The sequence below is a fragment of the Myotis davidii genome, unplaced genomic scaffold (genome assembly GCF_000327345.1).
Source record: "Myotis davidii unplaced genomic scaffold, ASM32734v1 scaffold599, whole genome shotgun sequence".
Taxonomy (NCBI): domain Eukaryota; kingdom Metazoa; phylum Chordata; class Mammalia; order Chiroptera; family Vespertilionidae; genus Myotis; species Myotis davidii.
In genome coordinates, this window is record NW_006290772.1 from 488,196 (window position 1) to 515,571 (window position 27,376).

The window sequence follows — 27,376 nt, forward strand, 5'->3', positions numbered from 1 at the left end:
GTGGGCAGGCAGGCGATGCAGAGAGTCGGCCCGCAGCAGCAGCAGGAAGTCGAAGGCCTGCAGGGAATAGAAAGCGCCATCCACAGAGCAGGACCATACCGGACCCACGCCCTCAGACCCACACGTTTCTCAGGAAAGGCTGCTTCCACTAACAGCAAACACACCCCAACTTCTCCACGCAGACACTGGCAGGTGGTGAGCTGCAGCATTCACGGCCCTCTCCCTCAGAGCCCAAGGGCTCTGTGACAGTCCCATAGCAGATGGCAATGCTGTGGCCTCTCACACCATAGGTCCCACCCCCAGGACAAAGGAAAGGGATGCCCTTCCTGCTGGCTGGACAGCACTGCACCAGGCCTGAAGTGCCGGAGAGCAGACCTCTACTCAGGACGCTGTCACTTCCTCCAGTGAATGAAGGCTCACTTCACTGGGCTCCCTTCAGGGCTCCCCATCAGGGAGATGCTCTGGGCAGGGCCGGGCTTCTGTCCCAGTGACCTCGGCTCAGCCTGGTGCCAGCATGCACAGTGGAAGCTCAAGGCAGCTTGTCCTGCCAAGCCCCCAACCCCACACAGCCACACGCTCTGCTGTAGGTTGCCGACAGACTGAAGCGCTAGGAATGGAACACATGTCACCCTGTAAGGTGGTGTGACCCTTTCTGTGTCCCCCTCCCGGGCCACTGTGTGACTCCGAATGATATGCTACAGGCTCTCAGGCTGCAGGCAAAGAGAAGGGCAGCAGGTGCCGCAGCTGGTATTAGCGGAGGGAACAGTCTGCTGAAACCCTCCCCCTCCCCGGGACACCTGCCACCAAGTCCCCTGTTTGAGGTCCCTATGCCACCAACACTGAGGCGGCTGCTGGGCCCCCCAGGAATCTACCTCAGGCCAGCCCAGCAGGCCCATCCTACCTGCAGCCGGATGCTGCTGGCAATGGGCAGGGTATAGCTGTGCTTATAGTGGAGCTGGATGTGACTGACGAGCATCTCGTACACACGCATAGCGTGGCTGGCAGGCAAGGTATACAGCTTGGTCTGCAGAGAAAGTAAGCTGGTCATCAGGAGGGCAAGAGGCCACAATGCAGCCAGGGAGCTGGCACCCTGGCACCCAGGAGGAGAGAAACCAGAACAAGCTTTAGAGGCAACTGGGTAGCATCTACCATTTAAAATGCATGAACACTTCCAAGTCTCCAGGACTTTGTCCCTTAGACATCCCCACACGCAGGCTCGCAGTAATAGCAAATATCAGAGCCAGCCTCGTCCCTATCATCACAGGGAATCAGTTACTACATCAGGAAAGTCCATCCAGCAGAGCACCATACAGCCGGGTGTGAGAGGAGACCCTGGGCGGACAGAGCACACTCAACACCACACGGCAGAGGAGGATAAACCAGGGCAGGAGAAGCTCGCAGGGTGCTCTGTGAGGGGTATAGGGTGTCTTTTTATTTTATTTTTTTTAATTGAGTTCAGAGGAAGGGAGGATAGAAACATCAATGATAAGAGAGAATCACTGATCAGCTGCCTCCTGCACACCTACTGGCGAATCAAGCCCACAACCCAGGTATGTGCCCTGACTAGGAATTGAACTGGTGATCTCTTGGTTCATAGGTCATAGGAGCCACATCAGTCGGGCATAGGTGTCTTTTGAAGTGATAAAGATGTTCTAAAAGTGTCTGCAGTGATGGCTACACAACTCTATGAATACACTGAAAACCACTGAATCATACACTTTAAACAGGTGAATTGTATGGTATGTAAATCATATCTCAATAAAGCTGTTAATAAAGTCAAACAGCCTTGGGGACAAATGGATGGCAGCCCTCCCCTCCTCAACTGCTGGGAGAGCTGAGGGGAGAGTTGAGGGCATTGTTGGGCAATGACTCAGGAATGGCTCTGCACAGTATGGCCCTGACCAGGCTGCGTCCACCCCTCTCCCTGCTGTGACAAGTCAGAATCACACCCAGGCTGCCCTCTTTGACCCCCATGGAGTGCCCAGTTCTCCCAGGAGATGTGTCCCCTAAAGATCAGCACTCTAACAGACACAGCTGGTCATCACACCCCCTCCCAGAAGAGCGGAGGCCCACCTGAAGGATGACCAGGAGCCCCAGGACAGCAGTCTTCACGTCCTCCAAGGAGGCAGAGTATGCCGCCATGTCTCTTTCCTCCAGCTCTGGGGGCGGAGAGAGGGAGCGGGCAATCACCTTTGGAGAGAAGATCTGTATTTAAATCCCGGATCCAGGCTCCCAGAAGGAGCACCCATGAGATTCCGAACTTTCCTGCAGCATGTACTTTCTCCTTTATTTCTCAAAAGGAGAGATGCACTCTATGCACCTGAGGCATCATTCAGACACTGTGCTGCCTTTCCAAATTAAAAGAAAAGGATGCTGGCTGTGTAGGCAGACCATGGCCAAGCCCCACCCCAGCTGACTTGGGCTACCACCACAGCCGCTTCCCAGGCCCCGGGCAGCAGGACATTGCTGAGCGCCCAGCACTGCTGGGAGGGAGCCCTGCCTCTGAGAGACCCAGCCAGTCATTCTGCAGAGGATGGGGAGAGAGTCCAGAGCATGCTGCTGCATGCAGGGCTTTGCCCCAAACAGGAGGGGTCCTTCTAGCAGCCCAGGGACCCGGAGCCCCCGGAGCTCTCACTTTCTCAATGATGTCCAGCAGGCTGTTGAAGTGGTGGGTGTGGCAGCCTTCGGCCAGGTCCACCAGCAACTGGGTGGCCAACTTCCGGACCTGGTGATCTCTGTCCTCAGGGATGTGGGAGAGCTGTGAGATGACCACCGTGTTGATCAGCTCCTCCTACAGCAAGCACAGTGGAGTGAGGGGAGCTGCCGGCGACAGAGGCTGGAAAGCAGCCAAGGCACCACTCCAAATGGGAAAACGCATGGCAGGGATGTGTCAGCGCCTAAGAGGCCAGAGTCCCTCCCAGGGTGCTCTGCCTGGCCTCTCAGTTCAGGAGAACAGCAAGACTGACCCTGATGTGAGGGATCCGAGAACCCAGAGCGGCTTCCTAGAAGAGCGGCACTGAGCTGGGCTCTGAAGGAGGGTGGAATGCCAAGACACAGAGACTCAGGGAAAGGGAAGGCTGAGAGGGCAGGAGGAACACCGGGAGTGCCAGGTGCGCTGAAAAGCAAGGGAAGCACAGAGCCTGAGGTGCCTCTGCTGGAGGAAAGAGAATGGCGGGCAGGCTCAGCCACAAACCCAGTGAAAGATGGGCTGGAGGGAGGAAACGCAGTAGAGACAGGCAGGGCCTGGCACTACCCCAGCAGCTAGTGGTCGGCCTGGATCCAGAGGGTGAGTGTGATTACAAAGACAAAAAGAAAGAAAACATCCCCATGCAAGACTCTGCAAAAATTCATAACAGGACAGGAACTGTGCCCTCCTGGCTGCTCAGCCACACCTCTGAGCCCAGCACAGGCCTTGCAGAGGACACCATGGAATATATGGATGGATGGATGGGTAAACCAACAAGGGAGAAACAGACAAAGCCTATTGAGAAAACCTGCTACAAAGGAGTGTGTCAGATCCCAAGTCCCGGGCAGATCCCCGGAGGCTCTCAGTGCCCAGTGAGGGCCATGCAGGCCCTCTAGGGCCAGCCTCACCCTCAACCCTGATGCCCCAGGTGCCCCCGCCAGCCATGGGACACACACCTCATAGAACTGCCTGTTGATGAGCAGCACGAAGGACAGGACGTCCAGCACCTTGATGCGCACAGCACTGCGAGATTCACTCCTAGGGACGAAGGCACACCTCCTGGGGCCTGGTGGCAGCACCACTGCCAGTCTCACCCCCTGCACGCAGCCCTGCTAACACTGCATCCCAAACTCCAAGAGCTCCCTCAGGGACCTAGACCCCAGGCCCACCGCAGGAAACTAAGCCCTCCCACCCCAGCCTGGGTGGCAAGACTCTATTTCGCCCTGTGTGGGGCCCAGCTTGTCAACATCCAAGGAACTGGGGAACGAGACACAGAGCTTGGCCCTCAGAGAGGCATCTTTCTAGACAACCACTCCGCATGAAGAAGCAGAGGCCTCCAGAATTCTGCCCTACAGGAAAGCAACATTTTCCTGTTCATTGAGAATGATTACTTCCAAGAATCAGAAAGGAAAGCCCTCACTGGTGGTGTCCTAGACCCCAGCCCAGTGGTCGGCAAACTCATTAGTCAACAGAGCCAAATATCAACAGTACCACGATTGAAATTTCTTTTGAGGGCCAAATTTTTTAAACTTACACTATATAGGTAGGTACACTGTTATTAATTAGGGTACTCCTAAGGCTTAGGAAGAGCCACACTCAAGGGGCCAAAGAGCCGCCTGTGGCTCGTGAGCCGCAGTTTGCCGACCACTGCCCCAGCCCAAGGCATAGACACAGGGTCAGGTTCCAGGGCCCAAGAGGTCTCCAGAGTCTCCCTACCTGAAGAATTTCTCCATCAGTAACTGCAGGTTGTGAATCCAGCCAACCTTCGCTGGGTGGATGGACTGAGCCCTGTAGGTTATTAAGTTTAAGAGGGAGGACTCCTGTCAAAAGAAGAAAAACCTGTTGTGAACGAGCCACTTTCCTCTCCAGAGATTTTGTAACAAACACACCCTGTGCTAATGGCCCAGGAGAACAGTTTGCTCAGTGAGACCAGCCACTTCAAGGCCCCGGTGGGGAGCCTACAAGACAAAGCTTTACTGGCAGCAGCGAAAATTCATTTAAAAGCGCACGTAGAAGCCTTGGCATTAAGCTGAGCATTCCTGGCACGAGGACTGCCTACCGCCGAGAGCAGACATGCTGAGCAACAAGTCTCCGCGGCGCTGGCCAGCACCGTCCTCCGCACAGGTGGGAGGAAGCCGACAGTTGGGCTAGCGCTGTGCTCTGACCCACACACTGTTTTCTGACACCTTCACAGGCTCCCCCGCTGGAGAACAAGTCTCAGGAGAGCAGGAGCCTTTGTTTCAAACACAATTTCAAACCCACGCAGCCAGGGTTCCCGGAGCTGAGCAGAACCGCCCTCCCTAGGAGCCTGGTGGAACCACCCTCTTGCCTGAGCAGCAAAGGCCCCACCAGGTTTGCGAGAGGTGGTCTTACAGGTCTTTGGTCTGCACATCTCTCAATGAGCTCAAAGTATCTCTCCTGTGAGCCATGGAACTCGTTCTGATCACATAGCTCTTCCACTGTGGTCAGCAGGTCATGGACAATGGCTCTGAGCACTGGGCTCTCCAGGCTCTGCAACACAAAGGTGCAATTACACAGGAGTGACTTCTGGCTTCCCTCAAGGACTCAAAACCAGCTGCATCCAGATCCCCCTCATGCCCTTCCACTGGACAGGGGGAATGACCCCCATGGTGCTGGGACCCCTAAAGCAGCTGGGCTGTTCCTGCTCATTCACCAACCCCAGGGAGTCCTGGCTGTGCCCACACAGGGACCAGCTCCCAGTACTTCACACACCCCCAGGCTCAAACACCCTCTGAAGACCCCAGGGAACGGTCTCCAGCCTGTCACTCTGGGATGAAGCGCCAGCTGGTCAATGGACAATGAGGGATGAGAGTCCAATCCTTCCTCCCCCTGGCTGGCCACCTAAACACTGGTCCACGCCGAGTCCCCCAGAAGACCCAGCTCTGAGCCCTTGCTAGACAAGACTTTGTGATCTCTGTAGCCCCCACATCAGCATGTCCCCCTCCTGCTGTGGTCACACTGTCCATATTATACCAAGGTTATGGCTGGCTTTCTAGATGCTGAGGGAACTGTCTTCAGGGTCCACTTCCAGGCCATCAAGTTGACCCAATCCTGATCAATGCCAGCACTGCCCCCTGAACACCTGCTACATATTCCTGCTCCCAATGATGGAGCGCACTTGGAAAACCCAACTGTCTTCAGTGGATGGCAAGTTGACACCACTGAGAATCATCAGGGAACACACCAGGCAGGCTCAGAGGGAAGGGCTTATGAGAGCTATCCTTCAGGTGAGATGAGCCAGCCAGCCCCACAGGTCCAGGCCCTGGTCCCCAAGGAAGGGCCCTTGGGCCTGCTTGTCCATGGTCTTGGTCCTGTCTGTGCCCAGTCTCCTCACTGGCCTGACCTGAAGCTGCTGAAGCAGGCGCTCGATAATGTTCAGCAGAATGTCCCACGTCACAGCCTGGAGCTCCCTCTTGTACTTCTTGATGAGCCGGGTTATAGAGAGGACGATCTCATAGGACACCACCTCGTTTGGACAGGTCATGGCCTGGAACACAAGGCCCAGGGAGCAGGCGATGGTTAGCCACCTCCTGCTCACCCACAGGAAGCCCCCATCACGTCACCCTTGAAACCAGGCATAAGATGCCTGAGAGGAACACGCTCCCCACACTTATCCCAGGGGCCACCCAAGAATCACAGGAATCCAGAAGTGTTTTCTACACTGGCTCCAAAAGGCCTGACTCGGCTAAATTTCAGGGCCCTGACTTACTGGCCTAGAGGAGCCTGAAAGCTACCCTGATGCAAGCTAAGCCCAAAGGCCCCACACTCCACTGCCCAATGAGGTATGGGCAGGGCAGGAAAAACAGCCCATCAGGAGATTCGTTGTTGACCCTGTACACAACACAGCCCGTCTAAGCTGCCTTCCCTGTGCGAGATGAGGTTGGTACGATGGCCCAGCTCACCAGGGTGCTGTGATAACTACGTGAGAAACATACACAGAAAGTACTCCGAATACGACCAGGCACCATGGAAACAGAAGCCCCATCACTGGCCTCAATTCTAGAGCGAGCGATTTTACCAAATGAAATCCTCACCAGTTAGTGTCGCCATCCCTGGTGGAACCCTGAGCAGTTCTAATGATAATTTTCAAGATACGAAATTCTTCAGTCTGCAGGCCGACGCTCTATCCACTGAGCCAAACCAGTCAGGGCGAGATACGAAATTCTTAAGATACACGATTTGCTTGGGGAGGAGACTTTCAAACGGCCCGAAACCTCATTCCAGTTGCAAAGCAAGTGACTGGAATATCCCCACAGCCCCTACAGCAGAACCTTTCCAATGGGTCTGCTCTGGCCAGGCAGGAAACCGCTCCTGCGGCACAAAACGTGAGTTACCTCATAAAATGATGGCAGCACAGATGTCGGGGAGTTCTTGAGAGAATGGAGTCGGTGGGCTCCCCAGAGAGCCATGCCAACAAAGAACACAGCTCCTCTCAGCAGCGGGGCATCTTCCATGTAGGCTCTGAAAATGTTCCCAGAAAGACGAATGTGAGCAGAGCCTGGGCCAGCATCTGCCAGCTGCAGGGCCCAGGGTAGGCCCAGGGTGGGCCCAGGCTCCCTGTCGCCTCCCCAGAGGTCCCTGCACTTATGGGGCCGAAGAAAAGCTGGGCGAGGAGTGTTGGTCAGGGAACACAGAGGTCAGGGTCAACAGCAACCATCTGATTCATTCACACATTGCTCACCACGGAGCCATGCTAGATGCCAGGGCATGGAGGTGAAAGAGAGCTTACAGTCCAGGAGACAGATATGAACCAAAGAGCCACGTAAGGAAATGCCAAGTTGCTACCTCAAGTCACAGCTAAGAAGGAAAATCCCGGGATAGGTAAGCAATACCTGCTTGGGGTACTCAGGGAATCAACAATGGCACCTAGATGTCAAGGAGCACTCAGAGAAACTTAACCAAGGTGAAGGATATTCCAGCAAGAGCAAAGGACACGTGCAGAGGCCCATGACAAGACGGAGGGAGTGAGAGGCTATGGCTGGGGCAGGGCCTGACACCGGGCCTTGCTGCAGTGAGCTTCACAGGGTGACAGAGATCTGCGCTGGAAAAAGAACACGTGGCTGCCGTGTGGAGGAATGGACCTCAAAAGGCCAAGAGCGGGTAGAGCAGTCTATCGAGGAGATGAGAGCTGGGGGTGGAGTGGGGGCCCTCGGTGGACAGATGTAAGCCACCTCCAAGGGACAGAAGCAACAGGACTGATAATGGTTTGGCTGTGAGAGGTGAGGGCAAGGGCCTCAAAACAGGATCAAAGGTAGGCAGCCTCACTGGACAAGATCCAAATTCGGGAGGGAGATTTCGAGTTCGGTTTTGAACGTTCTGATTTTACCAGCAGAAGCTGAAGAGGAGAGCAGATCAGGAGCATGAAGATGTACGCTCTAGTTTTAGGGCAGCTTCTGGAGCAGTCACCCCAAAGGAACAGGAAACCTCCCCGTTAGCCTCTACCAGGCAAGAGCCAACACAGACAACTTCCTCACGAAGGCTCTGCAGCATCGGATCCAGCACTTGGCCCTCACCTTCTGCCCAGGCCTTCCCCACACTCACCTGTCCTCCATGATGCGGCACATGTTATAGATAGCACTGTGGCCCAGGTGGGTGCCCAGAAGGTTACGCATCAGCTGGGAAACAAAACACACCAGATCCCATTGGCAGATACAGGTCCCAGATACAAGTCCCAGGGCCCCAAACTCCGGCCAACCCTGCACAGCCACTGCTCCAACACCCTTCATGCCCAGCCATTTTCAACCATTTCTTCCCAAACACAGAGGCCACAGAGTTCCCAAAATGCCACCAAAACCCTGCCTCAGCTCAACCACCTTGGGAAAATGTCACTGGACTCCCCTCAACAGGCATTGTGTGGCCATTCCAAAAATCAGATGGCCATTCATTAAAGACTATATGGCCCTTGTCCTGCCCATGTGCCTGGCTTATAACTTCATCTAGGGAAGGACTCTCTAGGACAACAGTTCAGACCCCCACCTTCCAGCAAGGCTCACAGAGCTCCTTGACATTGATGGTGCGACAGAGAGTGACGATAAAGAGGGGGAGGCTCTCGGCTGGCAGGCAGTTGTAGCAGACCACGGCATCCAGCACCTGCAGAGACACCTGGTGGGGCGGGGAGAGGGGTCACACCAGCCCTGCCTCAACTCCTGCCCAGGGGGAGGCAACATCCCCAGCCTCCTTCCCACCCCCCTCTGGTCAGTGACTACTGCCCCTCCCCTCTGCCAAAGCAGCCTTCCTCAAACCACAAGAGCAGGTGTCTGGGGGCCCATCCTGAACGATGACCCCACAACAGAGGCCACCCAATACCCTTACTTACAGGGGAGTGTGAGGCTCAGAGAAGCCGAGCAGCTTGCCTGGAGCCACATGGTCAGTGAGGGGACTTAATCCCAGAGCCCACCCAGACTACCCAGAAGGAGGCTGAAAGAAACTGTCTCCGAGAGGGCAGCTACTGACCTCTATGTCCATGGAGGACACAGTCTGCACACACAGCAGGCAGATCATGCTGTTGGAGGAAGCGCACAGTCAACTGAAAGGTTATTTCCCAGAGGCTGCGTGGCTCCAATTCACTTTCTGGTGACGCCACAGAGGGGCTCCGCTCCCTAGGGCCCCACTCACCCACGACAGGCAGGTGGTCATGTTGCCCCTGCCCTCATGGATTTCGTAGAATATTCAGAAAAAATGACAACAAGTAAGTAAAACCAGGTAAAATTACATCCATTAAAAATAAAATACTAGGTCAAGCCTCAAAATATCAACTTAAGTAGAAGGTGGCTATGGCCGCTTCTAACTTCTCCATTTATCTGGTGGTTTCAACAGCTCTATTCACCCCAAGAGCTGAATTGAAGACCCAAGACAGTGGGACTAGGATCAGAGTAACGCTGTTAGAATTCTTTTCTTACTGGACCATTGATGCAATATATTCATCGAGGTAACAGCTGTTGAATTTGACCAGGTTCACAAGCACCAGGAGGAATTCTGAGGACAGGCCGACATCCATCCACTGCAGGACAAACTCAGCTGGGGAGAAGAGGAGAGCAATGGACTTCCTCCCACCTCCTGCCCAGGAAAACACATCCCATCCCACTCACGGCTGGGAACCCCATCAGCAGTCCCCATGCAATGACAGGCAGATCACGCATGCACAAAGTCGAGGGAGGCTCAGCTGGAGCCTGAGCAGGTCAGCATATCACAGACGCTGGAATTTAAATTCACCAACCCCAGCATGCACCGAGGGAGATCTGGGCTGAGAATCAATAGCAGTGCTTGTGCATCTGATGCTCAGAGACCTGGCCCCAACGCTCAGGGTGCCAGCGCCAGCAGGACACATGTTTAGGAGGCAGATTCCTGGCCCCCCATCCCCAGAAAGAATCTCTCAAAGGAGACACAGCAATGCTTGACGTTAGCCAAGTAAACTTAGACAGCAAACCTGACCATGACCCCCAGTCAGCACCTGGCCTGGAGGCAAACTAACAGCTGAGGCCCATTTCTGGGCAATACAACAGCAAGGAATTTAGTCCGATTTACTTCTTCCTCCTCCTTTCCCTCCTCCCCTGACCAGTGACATGAAATCTCAAGACTCACAGAAACCTCACACCATCAGGACAACAAGCAGAAAAGCCAGCAGAGGAGAGAGCTGGAGGTCAGACCCAGGGCACGAAGAGGGCAAGGAGGCAGACCCAGTGAGGCGGCCCCAGTCCCCCAGAAAGCTCAGGGCACTCTGGGTAAAACACAGTCTAATGCCCAGATCAGCATCCTGCACTTCCTACAGCAGCGCTCAGACCACCTCCTGCCTGCCTGAAAGGCACCGCTAAGCCACATTCCCCAGAAGTTCTGAGCCAGCAGGTCTGGAGGGAAGCCCAGGACTCTGCATTTTTAACAAGCTCCCCCAGGAGATTCGGTGGCTAACCCAGGTGTCCCGGGTAAGCAGAGCTGTGTGGTGCAGCGCTGTCTGCAGGCCATTCCTGCACACTGCAGCACTCCCGCAGGGCCCCAGTGGCTTCTACATCCCAGATTAAATTTGATCACCAAGGCCAGAGAAACCTCACACCCATTGTGGCACCCACCCAGCTCTTCTTCCAAGTAGGTAATGTGTCTCCCATTATCCGTAAGGGCCTTGAAAACTTCCAGTCTTTCGTGGAGGTCTTCGTTGGAGGGATAATCCTTGATGACCTTGAAGAAGAGGGCCCTGAGCACACCCAAGCGATCCCCCTGAAGACAAAACCACAAGGTCAGCAGTCCCGCTGGGATCCCTGGTCACCTGGGCTCTCTGAGCAGCTGGACGAAGTCCAGGAAGTGCAGCGGGCTCCAAAACTCCCAACTCTGGGCCCTTTTTCCTTCCCACAGGAACTGGCTATGAGGGTCAAACTGGGAACATCAGAGCAGCTCCGAGTAGGGAACCAGACGCACTGGTCATCAGCTGACCAGCATGTGTGAAGCACCCACTATGTATTTGGCTGTGGGCACAAGTGTGGGCACACAGTAGGGACAGTGCAGTTCCATACCCCCACCTCTACCACACTCAGAGCCCAGGGTGGACACATTTGTGCTCACAGGACAATGACAATGCTCTAACTGCACTGAGGGTGATGGGCCCTCTGGGGCAGGTGGGTGTGAAGGAGTAGAGGAAACAGAGGAGGGAGGAGCCTTCCAGGCAGCAATGGCAGAAAGTGGCCTGAGTGGCCCAGGAACAGCAGACCAGTGAGGCCAAAGCACAGTGAGTACGGGGGGCCCAGGGAGAGGCAACGAGGTCACCGAGTACAGTGGCTCACGCGTGCCACCAGGCACTGTTCTCCTCATTTTGCATAAACTGTCTCATTTACTCCCTAAATATTCCAGAGGAGGAAGGAGCCATGAGCATCCTCTTCATAGGTGAGATGGAGGCTCAGGGAGCTCCAGAGACTTGCCCAGCACCCCACAGATACAAGAGGCAATGCCAGGATGCCCACTACGGCCATCTAGCTACAGAGACCTTGGGAACTACAGGCCCTGGGCCTGGTGCCTTCATCAAAGAGAAGAATCCAAGTGGGACCAGCAGGAGCAGTCAGTGGGTGGCCCAATATCATCCCACACACCCATCCTAGCTCCACCTGGGCACAGACCCAACACCCCTTACCTGTCCCTGCACAATGGCCTTCAGGAGAGCCAGGACTGCGTGGCGGGCCTCTGGTGGCCGTTCCGGCTGCAGCAGGTCTGCAACTGCCTTCCAGAGTGCTTCCACTGCATGCTGCCTCCAGCAAAGAGAGGAAAGCGATTAGGGTGTGCGGGCGCCCTCAGCCGGAGAGCAAAGGGCAGAGCCGAACAACAGGGTCTTTTGACTTAGATCTTGTGTCATTAAAGCCCACATCTTGTATGCCTGTCACAGCCCACAGTGACCATGAGCCTGACAAGGGGAAGCTGCAAGCCACTTCAAAACCCTCACCAGTCCACAGGTTAGGGGAGGGAGAGAAGGGCAGGCGGGACAGAGAAAACGCCCAGGCTGCCTCCAGAGATCGCAGGGAGTCCACCTGAAAGCCTGCTCCGACTCTGGTGGGAAAAGACAGCAGGAGGCTCAGAACAAGAAGCACCACAGTGGCCCCTGGGCCTGTAGCCTGACACAGAAATCCACCCCCTGGCCTCCCTCTGCGTAAACACACCAGCCCAGCGATGGGCCACTCAGCACCAATTCCCTTCCCCGCCTCTGCTGCCTTGCTTGACCTGTCAGGAACTCTGTGCAAGCCTGGCCCGTGTGGCTCAGTGGTTGAGCACTGACCTATGAACCAGGAGATCACAGTCTGATACCCAGTCAAGCCACATGCCCTGGTTGCAGACTCGATCCCCAGTAGGGGGTGTGCAGGAGGTAGCCAATCAATGATTCTCGCTCGACCACTGATGTTTCTTTTCTCACTCCCCCTTTCCCTTCCTCTCTGAAATAAATTAAAAAAAAAAAAAAACCACAAAACTCTGTACAAGTTTCTGAAATTTGCCTCTAAATCCACCTAGTCCACCGGCAAACTCATTAGTCAACAGAGCCAAATCTCAACAGTACCACGATTGAAATTTCTTTTGAGAGCCAAATTTTTTAAACTTAAACTATATAGGTAGGTACATTGTTATTAATTAAGGTACTCCTAAGGCTTAGGAAGAGCCACACTCAAGGGGCCAAAGAGCCGCCTGTGGCTCACGAGCCGCAGTTTGCCGACCACGGACCTAGCCCATGGGAGACCTGGCTCCTGTTCCCTACAGCTACCCAGTAGCTCTCGTCACCGTCCCTTCTCTACATTAACCAGCCCAACTCTCCTCAACCAGGGTTTTCAGACGACTCACCCTTTCCTGAGCTCACTCCTTTTAGGAGTAGGACTAAAATGTCTTTTAGACGTTGTCTGACCAACTCAGGATACACTTGAACTTTCACCTCCTTTGCCCCATTCACAATATTCCTATTGATACAACAACCGAAGCCACAACAAAACGGACCTAGCCAGGTTTGGCTCAGTGACTACAGCGCCGGCCTGCGAGTTCGATTCCTGGTCAAGGGCACATACCTCAGTTACAGGCTCAATTCCCAGCCCAGGTCTGGGCGTGTGCAGGAGGCAACCAATCTTATCTGTCTGTCTCACATCAATGTTTCTATCTCTCCCCTGTCCTTCTACTCTCTCAAAAAAATCAATGGGAAAACAAAACAAAAATGGACGCTGAGTTTGTAGACTATCCCAGCCTCGGAGACCTATTCCCATGATAGCAGCTCAACCACATTTCACCTTTCTGTACCTACAAAGGTAAACTTATGAACACAAATGCCTATTTTCACTTAAAAAAATCTTTATTGTTGGAAGTATTACTGTTTTCACACTTATCCTCGGTAACGTGCAGCTTGCATGTTCAGACAGAGCTGCTGAGGGTGCGGTGGTCGCTCTCCCCCTTAGCAGATCTGAATCTGCGAGGTGTGAGGTCCACATCGCCCCCACTCACACCACATCGCCCCCACTCACACCAAGAGCTGGCTGAAATAAATATGCCTACGCCATGTCTGTAGGGCCACTTGATACCACCAACCACACTCCTCTCCCGAAAGGACAGACTGGTGGGCCTTGAATTGTTCTCTGTGAAACCCACACTCTTCCCCGACACGCCTCTATTTTTCCTTCCCCCGAGACTGTAAGAAGAGGACAAGTGAGGGCATTTCTGGAAACCACTACAAACCCTTTCTCCAATCTGCTGGGAAAGCCTTTAATGCCCTTGTTCTCCATCTCCACATAGGATTGGTCCCTCAGTGCTGTCTCAGGGCATTTCCGGAAGCTTCCCGGTCACTAAGATGAAGTAACCCGACTGAGACAGACTTACGTCTTCAAATTTTTTCGTTTTTGCGACTTCACAGATCTGCCCTATCACCCGAATGCGATTGTTGAGGCCACATTCAACACTCAGTTCCTGGAAAAAGGAAAAGAAGGAAAAGGGGCCGTGCTCAGGCAAAGGATCTAATGGCCACGCACAGACCACCCTAAGAACTGTACCCTATGTCCCACTCCAGAGACTTGCAGCAGACCTTTCTGAAATTAGGCATTACTCCATCTCAGTGGAGTGAAAACAGACTTTTTGTTTCCATCACTGCATTTTTTTATTGTGATAAATTCACATCGTATAAAACTCACCACTTTAAACTATACAATTAAGGCTCTGGTGGGATAGCCCAGTTGGTTAGAGCTTCATCCCAATATGCCAAGGTTGCAGGTTCGATCCCCGGTCAGGACACATATAAGAATTAACCAATGAATGCATGATTAAATAGAACAACAAATCAATGTTTCTTCCCTGCCCTTTATCAATAAAAAAGTTAAACCATACAATTCATTTTTTAGCATATTTGCAATGCTTGTAACCACTTCTACTAATTACAGAACATCTTCATTACTTCAAAAGGAAACCTCATACCCATTAGCAGTCACTCTCCATCCCTTTCTCCACCCAGGCCCTGACAAATGCTCACCGACTTTCTGTCTCTACGAGCTTGCCGATTCTTGATATTTCATATACACGAGTTACACATTATGTGAACCTTTAGGATTGGTTTAGCATGTTTTCAAGGTTCATCCATGTTGTAATTAACATGCATGAGCACTTTGTTCCTTTTTTGACATGCAATACTCCTTCGCATGGCTGTGTCACATGTTGTTTATACAGTTGGCCCTTGAACAATGCAGGGTTTGAGCTGTGGGGTCCACTTACACATGGATTTTTTAAAAACCTGGGTTTAAAGAGGCTTGACTTGTGGTGGTAAACATGCAATATACAGATGATGTATACAGAAATGTACACCTGAAACCTACATAATCTTATTGACCAATGTCACCCCAAAAAATTCTTTTAAAAAACACACAAAATTTGCATTTAAGTAGAGCTGTGCAGTTCAAATCTGTGTTATTCAAGGGGGTAACTCACCAGGTGATGAACATACGTTCTAGTTTCTGAATGGGATACTTTAAAAGTGCAAAAGCTGCCAAAACCGGTTTGGCTCAGTGGATAGAGCGTCGGCCTGCGGACTGAAGGGTCCCAGGTTCGATTCCGGTCAAGGGCATGTACTTGGGTTGCAGGCACGTCCCCGGTGGGAGATGTGCAGGAGGCAGCTGATCGATGTTTCTCTCTCATCGATGTTTCTAGCTCTCTATCTCTCTCCCTTCCTCTCTGTAAAAACTCAATAAAATATATTAAAAAAAAAAAAAAAAAGTGCAAAAGCTGCCTGACCGGTCTGGCTCAGTGGATAGAGTGTCGGCCTGCAGGCTGAAGGGTCCTGGGTTCGATTCCAGTCAAGGGCATGTACCTTGGTTGCGGGCACATCCCCAGTGGAGGGTGTGCAGGAGGCAGCTGATCAATGATTCTCTCTCATCATTGATGTTTCTATCTCTCTCTCCCTCTCCCTTCCTCTCTCTGAAACCAATAAAAAAAATTTTTAAATAAATAAGTTTTAAAAAAGTGCAAAAGCTAAGTCCTGGCTGGGTAGCTCAGATGGTCAGAGCATCATCCAGACATGCCACGCTTGTGGGTGCAATCCCCAGTCAGGGCACATACAAGCAGCAACCAATGAAGGCATAAATAAGTGGAACAACAAGTTGATGTTTCTCTCTCTCTCCCCTACACACATAGTTCCTCTCATTCTAAAATCAATAAGTGAAGGTTTTTCAAAAATAAAAATAACAAAAGTACAAAGACAACATTTATTTACGGACAAAGTATGGTGTCAGGAATGCAGGGAGATTCAAACAAAGACGAAAAATAAAGACTTCTCACCGGGAATCACAAATTACTAGTTTACACATGGTCATAACGCTAATCACCTGTGGAGATCAGGGCATTCAGGTCCCATATCATAAAACAGGTTTTCTTGAATTGACATGTGAATACTAACTCATGTGCTGAAACAAGTCCTCTGACTTCCTAAATCTCCAGGAAAAAAGACATGTAAGCCGCCCTGGTACTGGGGACAGCAGCCCCATACAGACGGTCACCAGCAACTCATCTCCCACAGAACCTGTCGACAGACCAAACCCAGCCTTCCTTGCACCTCCCCGGCGGCCAGCGGGGAAGACACGGGCAGCTCACTCACTCGCAGGATGTCCGCTGTGATGACAAACTCCGTCTGTTTGCCCTCTGCAGACCTGGGATTTGGTCTTGAAGTTCCCAGTCCCAACAGAATCTTGAACTTCTCCTTCAAGCCTGAATCTTTGCTTGTTGGCTTGGCCATGGTAGGCAGGCGCGCAACATGGGACTCTGTACGCGGGGGCAACAGGCAGAGAGCTCAGACACAACTGCACACACCTGCCCCTGCGGACCTACAGCCACCCGGGAACCCCAGAGCTCTGGCGGGCACCTTTCCTCCCACAGCCACACTGTCCCGGCCAGAAACAAACCTGGGAAGCGCCAGGCCGCCCGCCCCTTCGTGCATGGGGTGGGGAAGGGGTACTGGGAGTGAAGGCGGGCACCGCGGGTCCTAGGGAGCCCTGACGTTAGCCATCGCTCTCCCCTCCATGTAAAGGAGGACTCTCGGAGGGACGCGGGCAGCAGGAACCCCCTTTCACCCGCCAGGACTTCAAACCAAGGAGAGCTGGGAGCTCCATGGTCAGGCTAAGGGGGGCGCGGCCTAGACCCGGACCCGGGCCACTGCGGGGTTCGCCCCCGCCGCCTCATCACCGAGTAGGCCCGGCGCGGCCGCCTCCCCTCGGGGCCGGGCCACACCGCGGTCTGGGCGGGCATCAGTGGTCGGGGAACCTCGAGGCACTCACCCCGAGCCGCGCCCGCGGCGCGCGCGGCCGGGCGGTCCCAGCGCGGAGAAGGGAGCACACACCCCTGCCCCGACCTGCCGCCGGAAATGCGCACTGCGCAGCGGTCGGCTTCCGAGGCCGCCGCACGACTTGCTGGGAGTCGTAGTTCTAGGCTTCCCTCGGCCGAAAGAATGGGTGCGAGGCAAGTCACATGACAGTGCCGCGGGGGCCGCCGGGATGTGTAGTCCACAGGAGTTCGACATGAGCACCGCGGGCACGAGGATGGTGACCCGCAGCTGGAGCCGGGGTCCTGGGGTCGGACCGAGGGGGAGTGGGGAGGAGGCCGCGGCGCTACCGAGGGGAAAGTCGGCTGCAGGTAGCGCCAGGCCAGGGAAAGGCAGGAGGGGAGAGGGAGGGAACTGCAAGGGACTGAGGGCTGGGGTCCCGCGCCGCCCTGGAGGGCTCCAAGCTGCGCGGGCTGGGACCCGGAGGCAGCAAGCAAGTTCCTCGGCCCTACGCGCTGCTGGATTCCCACCTAGCGCCCTGTTCCCAGGAGTCAGGGGCTGGGTTCCAGGAGCTCACACTACCCCGACCCTCATCCTGAACAAGGACGTTCTCTGGGGTCTCAGCAGCCTGTCCTGGAATCTCCCACTTGCGCCGAGCTCTCTGTGAGGCAGATTGGCCCTGTTGTCATAGCTGCTTACCTCTCAGTGAAGTCGGGTGCCCAGGACACCCTTAGCCAGAAGTCCTCTCTCCTTGCTAGAGAGCGATGTCTGCAGGATTGGCCAGAAGGGGATTCCCATAGGCACCCAAGGACCCCAGGGGTAGTCCAGAAAAGGAGACCCACCAGACGCATAGCGGGAGGAACTGGGGCTAGAGGGATAGGCAGGTGACAAATCCAGCCAGGTAGGCAGGAGCTTTGATGCCAGGACACAGTTTAAGTTCATTGTGAGTACAAGGGAAAAACCAATGAGGACTTTTAAACAGGAAGTGACCCAATCCAATTTTGATCTGACAAAGTTCTCTCTGACAGTGTGGAGACTAGATTAAGAGGCATCATGGTAGAGCTGTTACCAGAGTTCTCATCTGTTAACTGGGACTTGGTCAGGGGGACAGTGGCACAAAGAAGACTGACCTGTCCCGGATGCGTGCTACAGAAGACAGAGCATACCCCGCTCCCCAGCAGTGGATGATGGGTGATGGGTGCTTGTCGAAAGAATGAATGATGAGAGATGAGAGAGCAATTAGGGCAACACCTTATCCTTACCTATGTCTCCCACTGAAGACTGAGTGACGTTTTTTTGCAGAAGGAAGGAAAAGCCACCATCCTGTGAAGCGTCAGCGGAAGACACAAAGCCTGAAAGTGGCCTATGAAGCCTCAGATGGTGAGAAAGGAGAGGGGATCAAGCCGCTCAAGGTGCCAAGCTGGGAGCCTCAGGACTGGCAGCAGCAGCTGGCAAACATCCGCACCATGAGGAGTGAGAAGGACGCACCTGTGGACCAGCTGGGGGCTGAGCACTGCTATGACCACAGTGTGCCCCCAAAGGTAGGGAGGGGCCCGATTGCCTGGTGACCCTCTTCGGAACAAGATGCTTGATTCCTTTCAGGCCTGACACCTGGCCGCTCTTAGCTGACACCGCCCTGAGAGGGTGCACACCTGGCACCCAGAGCAGTCACTGGGCAGCATTATTTGCTTCATTGTGGCCAATCAACAGGTCAGGGGTACCTGTGGCATGAGGCCTCGTGCTCTGCCTTCGGCCAGCACTGTGCTGAATCATCAGGGGCATTCAGTACATTTGCTGATAGAGAAAGAGATTTTTTGCACTTCTTTAGCCCGGAGCCTGGTCCTTTGATCAATGTGAATCTAATCCCAGTTCTTCCACTGGGTGACTTGGGCCTCGGTTTGCTTGTCTGCAAAATGGGTAGTAGCATCATTCACATAGCGATAACAATAACAGCCAATGGTGGCTGCACGGACATTGTGACAGGTACAAGTCTAAGTGTAGTGAAAATTCATTTAAGCTTCCCAGTGATTCTGAGAAGCAGGTGCTATTATTGTCCCCATGTTATAGATGAAAAGCAGGCCCAGACCAGATCCCACCACACACCTCCCCACACTGGCCAAGGTGGGTAGGAAGCTGACGTCCGGTCTGTTCCCACATGGGTAAAGGACTTGGCTAGAGCCTGGCCCACAGTGAGCACCCAGGCCCGACCATCTTTCTGGTCCCTGTCACTGTGAGCAGGTGCAGAGGTACCAGGTGCTGCTGTCACTGATGCTCTCCAGCCAGACCAAAGACCAGGTGACAGCGGGTGCCATGGAGCGGCTGCGGGCCCGGGGCCTAACGGTGGATAATATCCTGAAGACAGATGACAGCACACTGGGCGCACTCATCTACCCCGTGGGCTTCTGGAGGGTGAGCCCAGCCTGTGGCAACGAGGGCCAGGGTTGCCACTGGCCTGGAAAAGACATCGGGTCGCTGAGGGCGGCTGTGGGGGTGGCAGGAGGCTGGGTTGGACATTTCTGGCCACAGGGGCCTGGATATGAGTTCTCACTAGAGTCCCCCACCCCTCTGAGCTGTCCACAGGGGGCCAGGCAGTGGGGCCTCAAGCCCAGGCCTTGGAACTCCTTGGCCTTTCCTGTTTGCAGCCCACCCCTTCCTTCCTCCACCTCCCCACCCAGCTGCCTGGCCCTTCCCTTTCTCACTGAAGCTGCCCGTCCACCTTTCCCTTTGTTTACTCCGGGCGTCCCTGGAGCGTGTCACGCCCTCCCCTCCGGAGCCCAAGAGGCCACGGCACAGGGTGGCCAGTAGGCAGACCTATTGAAGGTGTCCAGGCGGGTGTGGCTACTTCTCTGGGCACCGGTGCGGGTTGCAGTGTGTCAGACGGGTTTTAAATAGCCCCATCTGCTCAGGCACAGGATGGGAACCGCCCAGCTGGCCTGCTGGCTGGCAGGGAACCCCAGACTCCAGCCTTCCTTCCTGCAGGTCCAGGTGCTGCTGAATCCAGCTCCTGGCATGGCCGGCCCTGCTTAGCCTGCCTGGCCTCTGGGGGTGATGATGGGGGAAGGGGGAGCACAAGCTGGACCCCCAAGACATGCCATTGGCCCAAACAGGTGGAAGGCAGGGGTCCAGGCATGCATTGGGCTTCCCTCAGGCTGCCTGTTTCCCTTGGTTCATTCCTACCTCCTAGGACCGTGGTCGGCAAACTGCGGCTTGCGAGCCACAGGCGGCTCTTTGGCCCCTTGAGTGTGGCTCTTCCTAAGCCTTAGGAGTACCCTAATTAAGTTAACAACAATGTACCTACCTATATAGTTTAAGTTTAAAAAATTTGGCTCTCAAAAGAAATTTCAACTGTTGTACTGTTGACATTTGGCTCTGTTGACTGATGAGTTTGTCCTAGGGGGACAGGAGCAAACAGGTGCCTCTGAGTGTGTCCTGGGTCGCTTTGGTCACCTGTGCTTCTTCCTCGGGCCTTGTCCTCCCAGGTTGGACTCCACTCCCACCTCCAGCACTTGACACACAACCCCCCCCCACCCCCATTTTTCAGAGCAAGGTGAAGTACATCAAGCAGACCAGTGCCATCCTGCAGCAGAACTATGATGGGGACATCCCAGCTTCTGTGACAGAGCTGATGGCACTGCCAGGCGTTGGGCCCAAAATGGCGCACTTGGCCATGGCTGTGGCCTGGGGTACTGTGTCAGGCATTGGTGAGTGGCATGTGCCCATGAGGAGGGTGGGGCCGGCTCTGAGCTTGCTGACTGCTGTCAGGGTTCCCCACATCCTCTGACCTGTAACCCCAATTCAGGTCTCCTCATCCACAGCTCAGCCCAAAGGGTCAGAAAGATACTCCCAGCACTGAGCTAGGCCTGTCCTGCCCTGAGATGAGCACCTACTGTGTGCTGGGCTCTGGGGATGGACTCGGTGTCGGTGGAAGTGATAACTCATCCAAGAGCTGAAGGGTAAGGCGGGGCCAAGAGGAGGAACAATGTTCCAGGCAGAAGAACAGCATCTGCAAAGCCGTGAGGCGGGGGAGAGGGCCAGAAGCAGGAGGCTCTGGATGCGTGTGGGCAGATTAGGGTGATGTTGTGAAGACGGGGAACCCAAGGAGAGGAGGAATGGGCTGGGGGGATGGGGAGGAGGACTGGGAGTGGGGGAGCCTCTTCCCGGAATCCCTTTCCTGGGTCCAGGCCTAGCAGCCTGGCATCGGAGGATCTCTGGGTGGAGACAGGATCTGGGTCAGGGTGCAGCGGCTGCTTCCTAAGGTCTTTGCCCAGAGAGCTGGGGCTTCTGAGGCCCCCGCAGCAGCCCAGCCAGCCCAGAAACCCAGGCTTGACCCGTAACCTCTCTGTACTCCCCGAACCCAGTGCCTCTCTGGGACTCCTGCAGGCGGGGCTGGGAAGGGGTGGGAATCCCCTCAGCTTCCACAGCTTGTGTAGCCTGCCCCCTGGGGTGGGGCCCTTTCCCAGCACTGCCCAGGAGTAGAAAGGCAGCCCCGAGAGCCAGAACGGGGCCAAGGAGGGGCCAGGGCAGAGCCTGCCCCTAGGGCTCCTGTAGAGGCCAGCCTCTCAGCAAATACTCAGCTTATCTGGGCAGCTGTCCTCAGCTGCTCTTTCCCGGGAGTGGTCAGGCCGGTCTGAGTGAAGGGCCCCTGCCCACCGCCCTACCCCGGGTGTCAGAATGTCACCCTTTCTGGTTGCCTGTGGGCCCGGTCAGCCGTAGGGAAACCCTGGGGAGGGCAGGCTTTGCCTCCCAGGGGCTTCCCCAGGAGAAACTCCCTCGTGAGAAAGCTGATCCCAGCTCTGCCTCCCCACCTGGGTGGCCTTGGGCAAGGCACTTGGCCTCTCTGAGCTTTGGCCACAAAGCAGGGGACACGGTGGTTGCCCTCCTGGCCCAGCCCACAGGAGGTTCACACAGTGTGGTGTGACCCTAGGTTGGGCCTCAGGGAGCACAGTCACCTCCATGTGACAGAAGAGGAAACTGAGGCAGGGGATCCAAGGGTGCAACCCTCCACCTGGGCTTGTTAGCAGCAGGAGAGAAAGCGGATGCAGGGACTGGCTTTCTCTTTGACAGTGAGGAGAGAGATTGCAGATAGCGGGGCAAGGAGGCCTGGGTGACTGGGTGCCCAGGATGGGCCCTGGGGTGGCTGTAAAGGGGAGCAGGGGCTGCAGCTGGCCTGGCTGTGCTGCCCACTCTGTTCCTTACAAGTGCTGGCTCTGCGGGCAACAGCCTCCTGCTGGCACCCTCAGCCCGTGGCTGGGCCAAGAGGCACTGTTCCCTGCACCCCAAGTGAGGGCTCAAGTCCTCTGGTTCCTGCCTACAGCCCCTGCCCAGCAGTATGGTGGCCTGGTGACCCACTCTCATGTCTGGCTCGTACTGTGCAGTTAGGGGCCCTCAGAGCTCTGTGTGGGAAGCCAGGGCGACTCACCAACCTGGGCTAATGGGTGGGACCATGGGCAAGAACGGGGTGTCTGGGCCTGCCCCACACTCACCCCACCCTGTCTCCAAGCAGCAGTGGACACACATGTGCACAGAATTGCCAACCGACTCAGGTGGACCAAGAAGGTGACCAAGTCGCCGGAGGAGACCCGTGCAGCCCTGGAGGACTGGCTGCCCAGGTGCCGCAACAGGGCAGGATGGGCTCCCCTTCCACCTTCCCTCCTTCCCTCTCTCTCTCTGCATTAACCCACTCCCACCCCACAGGGACCTGTGGAGTGAGATTAATGGACTGTTGGTGGGCTTCGGCCAGCAGATCTGTCTGCCTGTCCGCCCTCGATGCCAGACCTGCCTCAACCAGGCCCTGTGCCCAGCTGCACAGGGACTCTGAAGGCCCTGTGCCCAGCTGCACGGGACTCTGAAGACCCTGTCTTCTGCGACTGGGTTGGGGAGCTGCAGCCTGTTCATAATAAAGTTTGGGGTTTTGCAACAGTTGGGATCTGTCTGATTTCTACCCTGGGGAGGCCAGCATGTGGACGTGACAATCTGGGCTGTGTACGTGGGGGGTGGGTGTAGGAGCCCAGATTGAAGAGATGGATCATGGGAGCCAGCTGGAGCCAGCTGTTGAGAAGCCTGCTGGTGACGCTGGAGGCCTGGGCTTCCTCCCTCCCTCAGCAGCTGGCTGAGGGCCCAGAAACACCCCTCCCCTGAACTTGTGCACCCTGAGAGCCTGCCACTGCCAGGAGGCCCTACCCGCCGTGCTTACAGAGCCACCTGGCCTCCCAAAGCACACCAGGAAGCCCAGGCCGGGTGCCACAGGCCTGAGGCCTGACCTTTGTACCTGCTGGGGGGCGGGGGGCGGGGGCTATATGAAGGCAGAGGGTGCCCATGGGATGCCAGGGGCCCAGAAAGCTTCACAGGGGAGGTGTTGGCAAGGCAGCTGGACCTCACCAGGCAGAGGAGGTGAGCAAGGGCCTCGGGGTGAGAGGAGGGCAGGACTCCAAGAGCAGGGATCCCAAGTAGTCTGGAGAGGGCAGATGGAGAGGCCGGAGGACCTGAGAAGTGTTGGGACTTGGCTGCCAGATGGATGGATTCGGGGAGGTGGGGGTTTAAGAACGATACTTGGCGGCCCGCAGACCAACGCGTCATGGGTTCGATTCCCAGTCAAGGCCATCTACCTCCGTGGCAGGTTCCCCAGCCCAGCAGGGTCCTGTGCAGGAGGCAACCAATGGATGTGTCTCTCTCCCCGTCCTCCCTCCCTTCTACTCTAGAAGTCAATGGAAAAAATATCCTCGGATAAGGATTAAAAAAAAAAAAAAGAAATGAGACCTGTTTCCAGCAACTGAGATTTGGGGATGGGACTGCTAAGCTGCTACCTTCCGGCCTGGACCACCATTCCCCCATCCCCTGAGGAAGGACAGAGGCAGCCAGGGGTGTGAGGACGGCCTGTTTATTCCAAGGGCGCAGATGCGCTATGGCTTACAGGGCAGACGGCAATGTCGGTGGGTTTCAGGGCAGAGTCTGTGGGGTCTACTGGGGGAGGGCGCCAGGCAGGGCCCAAGCCTGAAGCCGGGAGGCCCTCCTGGGGCAGGCTCTCTCACACAGCCACCCCCCCCCCCGCCCCAAACCGGGGGCTGTGGCAAAGAAACAAGGGGCCTGTCCAGAGGCTGCCCTCTTCAGGAGCAGGGGCCTCCATCCTCCGGCCCCTCCGAGAGCCCAGACCCCTGGTGCGGTGGGGACATGGGGGGCCTGGCCTAGCGAGCCCCCACACCAGGGAAGGCAACGAGGAGGCTGAGGGGAAGCTTCTGTAGCCACATCTGGCCTCCCAGCCTCACCTGAAGCCCCCCAAATCGCCTGCCCGCTGCCTCTGTCCCAGGCAGTTCCTGGGACTCCCACCGGCATGGCTGCTGCCAAGAAGGAAGGGGTGGGGAGGAAATGGTTTGTAGAGAAAGGTTTGTTTTATTGCAATTATTTAGAGAACATGTCCTGGCGGGGGCGGGGCTCTGGTATTAAGTGAAAACATGTGTGGAGCTGGAGCTCTTTTTGGAAAAAAAAAAAAGAAGCAAAACCACAAACTCCTTAAGTCAGCAGGCCCACGCAGAGCAGCAAAGGCCCGGCCCCCAGGGTCACCGCTGCCCCTCCCTCTCCCCAGTGTTGCTGCCACGTTCCCCCAGCACCCACGGGAACGGTAGGGGGATCAGGACAGGGACTCACTGGGATGTGGGTTGGTTCCTGGGTGGCGGTGGGGCCACCACGCTCCTGGGGGTGAGGATGCACCTGCTCCAGTCCACTGAGGCTTGGGGAGCTCTGGTCTGGGCCCGAGGAGGGAGGCCCCAAGTCCGTGCGGGGAGAAGGCCCGGGTCCAGCACAGGCAGCGAGGGGTTCAGAAGTTGCTGAAGATCTCACGCTTCTGGTTCCAGTCCATCTGCGGGGCCCGCTTGTTGACCCTGGTGGCCTTCGCCTTCTCCTTGGCCTCAGCCGCCGTGGGGCTCAGGTGGAGGCCACTCTCCTGAAAGGGGTCGTGCTTCCAGGTGCTGCGGTCCTGGGGGCGGACAGGGAGCCAGCGTGAGCCCAGGACCCAAGCCCCCAAACTGATAAATAACCCTTTCCAGGGCGCTCACACCAGAGGCCACCTGGTGGGGCCGAGGCAGCGAGCCCAGGAGGGCTTCCTGGAGGCAGTGGCCCCACTGCCCAGGTAGAAAGCTCCATAAACACCCACCCCAAAGGCCTCTCTGGCCCCCTCCCAGAGTGTAAGTGCAGCAGAGGAAGTGGATGGACATTTGCTACCTCATGGTCCTTGTCTAAGCCAGGCAGATCACTTCGGGATGAACACGCTGAGCCACCATTGAGCTGGGAAACCAAGGCCAAGGTGTAGGAGCTTCAGCGGCCCTGCCCTGTCCTGTCACTATGTTCGCACACGCACATACACGTATACCCGCACACACAGAGCTGCATTTGTTCCTCCCTTCAGCAGTGGACACCGAGCCTCTACCATGCTCCAGGCCCAGTGTAGGCAGGACACTGGCCACTAAACAGTGAGCAGGCAGGTGGCCCGGCCCTGGCCAATTCACAATGGGGAGGAGCCATTTCGATGCATGAATCACCCACATGCGTGTCACCTGGGGCAAAGCCAGGGCCAGCTTCCTGAGGACAGACGGACACTCCAGGTACCCAGACAGGGCTGGGCAGAGGGAACAGCCAGGGCAGTAGCCGGGGCCGGAGTGCCGGGTGGGGCAGGGGTGTGGCTGACCCAGGACAGGATCCACAGCGGGCATTAAAGCTGGGAGTGTCAGGCCAGATTGGGTGTCACAACCTCAAATAGACAAGGACAAATGGGGTGGGGGTGCTCTGTCAGGCTTAGGGACCCCTAGAGGTGCCACTCCAGTCTCCTGGACCCACCCTGTCCACCTCCACCCATCCTCTCACCTGGGCAGGGCTGGTCCCATTGGTGACCGGTGATGGCAGTGGACCTGTGGGGACAGTGTGTCAAGGGCTGCCCAGCCCCCACGCTCCACCCCCACCCGAGACCCCCAGGGCAGCAGCCCACCTTCCACATGCTCCTCGGTGGGTGTGACCCGCAGCCTCTTGAAGTGCTCGTCCGTGTCCGGGTCCACCACCAGCAGCCGGGCCTCATCCTCCCTGGCCTTGATGCAGCAGCCCACCTTCCACATGCTCCTCGGTGGGTGTGACCCGCAGCCTCTTGAAGTGCTCGTCCGTGTCCGGGTCCACCACCAGCAGCCGGGCCTCATCCTCCCGTGCCTTGATGCAGGCAACCACCTCTGCGTGGTGGCGCAGTCCCTCCACATTCTGCCCGTTCACCTGCCGCCGGCAGCACAGGGCAGCGCTGAGGCCAGGCCCCCACCAGCCCCCCGAGCTGCCTGGCCAGGTGTGGCATCAAATATTCATCGATGTTGTCACCAGCCACGGCAGCCAGAGGAATGCCAGCTCAGGTTCCCAGAAACTCCCCTCCTCCCAGGGCGGACCTGGGGCTCACACACAAACAGGGGACGCGGGCACAGACAGGCAGACGGTGGACACAAGCACAAACACGCACCCAGGCGACGCGGGCACCTGCCACCCCAACGCCCTGGTGATGGGTACCTCAATAAGTCGATCTTGGGCGCGGAGGCCAGAGTGGGCGGCCGGCGAGCCCACGTCCACCGAACGGATGTACTGTCCTGGCCGGGACTTGTCGCTGTGCAGGTTGAACCCATAGCCCTGAGGGCCCTTGCGAAGGTGGCAGAGCCTCGGGCGAAGCTCCCTCGGGGGCCCGTTGACATCCTGCAGGCACGCGGGACAATCTTCAGCTCCGACCTCCCACTCCCAGAGGCCACCGACACCGCCCAGGGCCTCTGGCCCCCAGTGTGCAGCCCAGCAGTGGTGGGGGGCAGGAGGGAGCCACAACCCCATCCTGGGCATCAGGCCCTGCCCAGTGGCAGAGACAAACACTGTACACCCACACCCAGCGGGGAGGCGGCGGCGGGGAGGCATTAGGCTGCCTGTGACTGAGATCCAGCTGTGACATCTTAGGCAAAGTCTTAGCTTCTAAACCCCCAAAATGACTTCTGATAGGGCCAGGGGCCTTAGGGATGTTGGGAGAATGAAAGGGCACAAGGGCAGCACTGAGCACAGGCCCGGGTCCTACGAGAGGCCAGGCGAGACCAGCTGCCACTCAGCTCCATGTCCCAGTTATCCAAACATATGTTCGCAAACATGCTACACAGACACACCAGGCTGTCCGCACGGGCCCTGCCTGCAAGTCCCCCCTCCCCACCTCCCTCTGCGAGTGCAGGGCTCGCAGAGTCCTGGGCCTGGACAGTTTTGTTTTCTCTCCCACAGGGCTGGTGGCAGTGCTACTGTGTTTGCTTTCACATTCCAGAGCAAGCTGGAGCCACCCTCACCTCCACTCCTACCCCCACCGGCCCCGAGACTGGAGGATGACCGGCTGGGCTGCTGCTGGGGCTGCCGCCGCCCGCAGGAGCCCGCAGGAGCCCGCAGGAGCCCAG

The 27,376-nt window shown here is 56.3% G+C and overlaps 3 protein-coding genes across 6 annotated transcripts in view; 1 reads left to right on the plus strand and 2 right to left on the minus strand.

The window, feature by feature from the left end:
* The window catches only part of TSC2 (tuberous sclerosis 2), a 36,517-nt gene extending 19,456 nt beyond the window's left edge, over window positions 1–17,061 (minus strand). The window contains exons 1-18 of the mRNA XM_015564053.1: window positions 16,960–17,061; window positions 16,284–16,447; window positions 14,027–14,113; window positions 11,820–11,930; window positions 10,771–10,915; window positions 9,607–9,724; window positions 9,161–9,209; window positions 8,684–8,809; window positions 8,249–8,322; window positions 7,042–7,168; window positions 6,051–6,194; window positions 5,060–5,197; window positions 4,403–4,506; window positions 3,643–3,724; window positions 2,636–2,791; window positions 2,074–2,190; window positions 902–1,024; window positions 5–57 (exon numbers count right to left, since the gene is read on the minus strand). Coding sequence (XP_015419539.1) covers window positions 5–57; window positions 902–1,024; window positions 2,074–2,190; window positions 2,636–2,791; window positions 3,643–3,724; window positions 4,403–4,506; window positions 5,060–5,197; window positions 6,051–6,194; window positions 7,042–7,168; window positions 8,249–8,322; window positions 8,684–8,809; window positions 9,161–9,209; window positions 9,607–9,724; window positions 10,771–10,915; window positions 11,820–11,930; window positions 14,027–14,113; window positions 16,284–16,421 — 1,892 coding nt within the window. The 5' untranslated portion in view covers window positions 16,422–16,447; window positions 16,960–17,061. The remainder of the gene's footprint in view (window positions 1–4; window positions 58–901; window positions 1,025–2,073; window positions 2,191–2,635; window positions 2,792–3,642; window positions 3,725–4,402; window positions 4,507–5,059; window positions 5,198–6,050; window positions 6,195–7,041; window positions 7,169–8,248; window positions 8,323–8,683; window positions 8,810–9,160; window positions 9,210–9,606; window positions 9,725–10,770; window positions 10,916–11,819; window positions 11,931–14,026; window positions 14,114–16,283; window positions 16,448–16,959) is intronic.
* A 58-nt stretch (window positions 17,062–17,119) lies between these two features.
* On the plus strand, window positions 17,120–22,862 carry NTHL1 (nth-like DNA glycosylase 1). The gene is made up of 6 exons (XM_006763911.2): window positions 17,120–17,314; window positions 18,246–18,484; window positions 19,182–19,352; window positions 20,485–20,644; window positions 22,447–22,552; window positions 22,638–22,862. The coding sequence occupies exons 1-6, from the start codon at window positions 17,176–17,178 to the stop codon at window positions 22,759–22,761; spliced, it is 939 nt and encodes a 312-aa protein (XP_006763974.2). The 5' UTR covers window positions 17,120–17,175; the 3' UTR covers window positions 22,762–22,862.
* A 942-nt stretch (window positions 22,863–23,804) lies between these two features.
* The window catches only part of SLC9A3R2 (solute carrier family 9, subfamily A (NHE3, cation proton antiporter 3), member 3 regulator 2), a 5,708-nt gene continuing 2,136 nt past the window's right edge, over window positions 23,805–27,376 (minus strand). Inside the window, exons 2-7 of one of the 4 annotated variants that reach the window (XM_015564031.1) lie at window positions 26,472–26,651; window positions 26,115–26,189; window positions 25,918–25,999; window positions 25,797–25,840; window positions 25,158–25,220; window positions 23,805–24,912 (exon numbers count right to left, since the gene is read on the minus strand). In XM_015564031.1, the coding sequence (XP_015419517.1) occupies window positions 24,754–24,912; window positions 25,158–25,220; window positions 25,797–25,840; window positions 25,918–25,999; window positions 26,115–26,189; window positions 26,472–26,651 (603 nt within the window). In that variant the 3' untranslated portion in view covers window positions 23,805–24,753. Of the gene's footprint in view, window positions 24,913–25,157; window positions 25,221–25,796; window positions 25,841–25,917; window positions 26,000–26,032; window positions 26,190–26,471; window positions 26,652–27,376 lie in introns of all 4 variants that reach the window. The other 3 variants (XM_006763912.2, XM_015564033.1, XM_015564034.1) reach the window with 3 other exon arrangements.

Coding starts and splice junctions, on each gene's coding strand:
- NTHL1 (XM_006763911.2), top strand. CDS start 17,176: ATGTGTAGTCCACAGGAGTTCGACATGAGCACCGCGGGCACGAGGATG. Junction 17,315..18,245: donor GAGGGGAAAGTCGGCTGCAG/GTAGCGCCAGGC, acceptor GTTTTTTTGCAG/AAGGAAGGAAAAGCCACCAT. Junction 22,553..22,637: donor CTGGAGGACTGGCTGCCCAG/GTGCCGCAACAG, acceptor CCCACCCCACAG/GGACCTGTGGAGTGAGATTA.